At 34.4% G+C, this 4,626-nt stretch overlaps 1 protein-coding gene across 1 annotated transcript; it reads left to right on the forward strand.

Moving 5' to 3' along the window:
• The first annotated feature begins 389 nt into the window (after window positions 1–389).
• LOC130625256 (uncharacterized) lies at window positions 390–1,184 on the forward strand. Its single transcript, XM_057440309.1, has one exon. The coding sequence runs from the start codon at window positions 390–392 to the stop codon at window positions 1,182–1,184; it is 795 nt and encodes a 264-aa protein (XP_057296292.1).
• The last annotated feature ends 3,442 nt before the right edge of the window (window positions 1,185–4,626 follow it).

Below are 4,626 nucleotides of genomic sequence, written 5' to 3' on the forward strand. Positions count from 1 at the left end.
AACAAAACGTTTGCATGTTATCTGACGAAAAACGTCTTGTTTGCAAATAGTCGGGATTAAAATAAGTTGTTCTGGAGTTGTCCGAATAACAAACCTGATGTGTTGAAAGTTATCTCAAATCGTACATGACGTTTTTCTGTTGAAAACCTACTTTTAAAATTTCGCACTTCTACCAAATTATTTCTAAATAAGTGGCCCAACTTTTGGCAGTATTCGACTTTTTTACAGCGAAAATTACCTTAGTAAATTTCAAAACCAAAAGTCCCTTGTTAAGGAAATATTAATTGAATTTAATTTTTTCTTCAGAATCAGAAGAAACACCATTTAAAATAATAAATTATAACAAACAAAATCACTACAATTCTTAGACCTAAACATTCAAAATTGTGATGGATGCAACAAATTCAAGATCCACAGAAAAAACGCTATTACCACAGGTGAAACCGCACTCTGGGCACGACCCTAAAATCTTGAAGGGTATTTTTATAGGTTTTCTTAACAGAGCATATACCATCTGCAAAGGACAACATCTGGAAGAGGAAATTCAATTTCTAATTAAGTGTTTTATGGAAAATGGGTATAATGAAGTAGAACTAACAAAAATCGAAAGTTCTTATCGACAAAAACGAAACGAAAAGCAAGACAACAGAAACGGACAGCAGCAACAAGATTTAAGGATAGTATCATTGCCCTGGGTACCAGGATTGAGTCCAAAATTACGTAAGTCATTTCGCAAAGCTGGCTATAAAACTGTCTTTAAAAGCTCTGCTAATCTTCAGACAATATTGACATTGAAAAACAAATGCCAACTACCACCACTAAGTCAACCCGGCGTATACATTATCCCATACAAATGCGGCAAAAAATATGTCGGGGAGACGAAGTTGAGAATCGCTACCCGCTTCGAACAACACAAAGACACAATCATTAAAGAAAAGTGGAGCGCATCAGTAGTTTCATTTCACTCTAGTTCTTGTAATGCTGGTTATGATTGGGACAATGCGAAAATGCTTAAACAAGAATTTAATAAATTTGATCGTAAGGTACGCGAAGCATTGGAAATACAGTTCCAGGGCACGTCACCGCGTAGTGAACACGGCCTTAATCTAGACGGTGGTCAGTATGTGACGACGAAGTTCTGGAAGCCAATGTTCGCGTACCTTAAACGGAAGTCGTTACAGTGACGTCGATTTGATGTCAATGTAATGACAACCGTTAAAAAATTTTGTATAGTCTGATGAAGACCTCCAATACGGAGGTTGAAATATTACCATAAAAATATATATGCTGAACGACCATGTATATGTTTCTTTAAAGTATAACAAACAATAAATTTGTAAAAGGAATTTACAAAGTTATTAATTTTTATATAACATTTCAGCTCAAAATATAAACTCTAAAACGTAAATTAAACGAGAACATCCCGCATGAGGATGATCAGTATGCTAGGCATGTACACGAACACGCACCGGCTATTAGCTAGCTCCATCCACAAACGCGTCAAGCTAGACTAGTGCACACATCATCAACCAACTAAATTTTAGTCGTAAAATAAAAACGTAACTGTGTCGCATTAGGATGATCAGTATGCTAGGCATGTACACGAATGAGTACCGCCTATTAGCTAGCTCCATCCACAAACGCGTCAAGCTAGACTAGGGCACACATCATCAACCAACTAAATATTAGTCGCAAAACAAAAACGCACATGTGCCGCATGAGGATGTTCAGTGTGCTAGGCATGTACACGAACTCGTACCGCCTATTATCTAGCTCCATCCACAAACGCGTCAAGCTAGACTAGTGCACACATCATCAACCAACTAAATATTAGTCGCAAAACAAAAACGCACATGTGCCGCATGAGGATGTTCAGTGTGCTAGGCATGTACACGAACTCGTACCGCCTATTATCTAGCTCCATCCACAAACGCGTCAAGCTAGAGCACGGGACAATATTTCATATATTAGACTTGTACACAAACGCGCAGCGCAAACTTTTTTTTTTTAAAAAAACATCTAATTTATAACATACAAAAGGTTTTATAAAATGCAGGAGATTTGGCTTCATCTCCCAAATTATTTCAATAAATTGTATATTTTAGCCCATTTCGAGATGCAAATAAAGACACAACTCTTTACATAAAAAATTTTATATCTGGTTTGCACCCAAATCTCGAAGATAAAGACAAAATTATAAATAGTGAGTAAATATAATCCGTTTTATAGTACTTTGACTTTGCTGAATTCTTTGTTTTCTGTAACAGCCTTTCTAATTCAATTTATTTAACGTCGGCAAAAAATGCCATTTACCCATAATAGTAATTTATATTCTGTTTTGCGTTTAACAGTTGTTGTGCGCTCCCGCACACAACAACTGTTAAATGTAGCCCGCATTATGGGAGTAAAAGTTTCGTAAGTTCAAGTTATATCTGAATTAAATAAAACCTCTGTCATTTATTTTTAATTCGTTTTGTAGATGGCATCAAAACTTACTTTGAAAGCAAAAGAACTCAGGAAAGGAGAAAAAACATAATGTTGGCAACAACACGGATAACGCTCGAAAGCAATGTCGTATGTATGTAGCATGTAAGTTGTAGACCTTTCCCATAAGTTGTGTATGAATTGCATCTTATACAAAAACGCCTTAAAAACATAATTACTTTGTTTAAATTTAGAAAGCTTGTAGAAGACTGAAAGGAGTGACGAAAGTGGATGAGAAGGTTTTTGCAGAAAAAGAAAAAGACAACCTAAGAAGGGAACTAATTCTAGACACGATGTAATCAGAGGAGGAGGTTCATGATGACGATGGGGAACGTTATTTTAAAAGACGCAAACCAGAATGGAGGACGAAAAAATTTCAAAAACTCGTAGATATTATTGATGTCACCTATGAGAAAAGCAGTTCCAAACGATCGAAGGAACAAATGGTAAAAAGGGTTAATGGTTTCCCATCAAAAAGAGCTGTACCTGCAAACTTGCTATTTGGTTATGATATGTTTGTTTCCAAGAAATAAACTTGGAGTTGCAGGGTTTTTAATATAACTATATTTTTAAAACATTTTTAAGGGTGGATTATTTTAAACTAAGAGGGTTTTTTACCATTATTAGTAAGTAATATTTTTATATGTATACTTACGGGTAGAAAAAAGTGCGGAACTTAAGATAGAAAAGAGTGGGCAGATAAAAAAGTGCAGAACTAATTAGGTGTGAATATTCTTTTATTTTGGAAAACTTATTATTATTGCAAATTGCCATTTTTGGGAGTTTGTCTGCAATTCGATTTTCCAAATTTGTGCTAATAAGTTTATTCTCACACTCTTTATGCCTTGACGTAGAACTTATCGACTTCTTAAAGTTTCATTGGCTTATCATTTTATTTTAATGTTTTAAAAAGTTAATGATTTTAATGTATATATTTAAGAAAACAGAAATTTTATTTATTTATTTTTAAACTAACTTTGTGTGCTACCATTTATTAATAACTAATTTAAATGCATTTATTATTTGAGTAGAATTTATTTGACTGAAAGATAGATTTCTTGACAAATTTTGACGCCTCATTTTGTCTTCCCATTTTTTATCCTAAGAAATAAGAAACCCGATTTTAAGAATCGCCGCATTTTACCTGTCGTCGTCTTAGGCAATGTTTACTCGAATTATCTGTCGTAACAACCGCATGTTTGCATATATTCGGAAATGAAACTATCATTTTACGCAAATAATCTGCTTTCAAAACGGCATATGTCTACGAAATCTGAGATTAAAACATCCTGTTACGCAAGTCATCTGCTTTAAAAACGTCATATATCCACGAAATCTGACGTCAAAACATCATGTTGCACAAGTAATCTGCGTTGAAAATGTCAGGTTTCCAGAAGAAATCTGTTGCCGCGAATTATCATGTTTTTCTGAAGAAATCTTCTTCCAGACTTTGTGTACTAATCTCAATGATAACTTCAGATAACCTCGACATTTGTCCTAAAAGGATTTTATCTAAAACATCAAGACTGATTATAAATCCTGATGAAATCTGCGACAGATAACATCTAATTTGATGCAGTGATAGTCTGGATTAATAGTTCGGACGGGGTGGCTTGGTAAAAAATATGGAATATTTGCAGTGGCGAACATCGTGGTCAAAACGAACGTGAATTTAAAAAGATGTATAAAAAAGTTGGTACGACTATGAAAAGATTACGGAAAAAACAAATACTATGGTTGTTTCAGTATTGTTGAGGCGAGATAAGAGGGAAGCAGCGATGCGCAGCTAAGCTACCATTTTGCGTGACAGAGACAGACATTTTTCTCATTGCCTTGATTAATCCCAACATATTTCTACTTTTGCTAGGAATATTTTACTATGAATTCAGACCAATGGTAATGTTAGAATATTGAGCAGCAGAAGAAAATAATATTTATTTAAAAAAGGATTTTTTTAGTTAGAAAATCTAAATCACAAAATCTGGGAAAGAGCAGTATGGATAACAAATAACATTGAAGTTGAGGATGTTATACCATCAAATCGGATAAAAAACACGTGTATTGGCCTATGCGTATAAATGTAAAACGTTGTTTAATGAGAGAAAGGACTCAGGGGGTGATTGGTTGACATTTAAACTCGTC

The sequence above is a fragment of the Hydractinia symbiolongicarpus genome, chromosome 14 (assembly GCF_029227915.1).
Source record: "Hydractinia symbiolongicarpus strain clone_291-10 chromosome 14, HSymV2.1, whole genome shotgun sequence".
Classification (NCBI taxonomy): domain Eukaryota; kingdom Metazoa; phylum Cnidaria; class Hydrozoa; order Anthoathecata; family Hydractiniidae; genus Hydractinia; species Hydractinia symbiolongicarpus.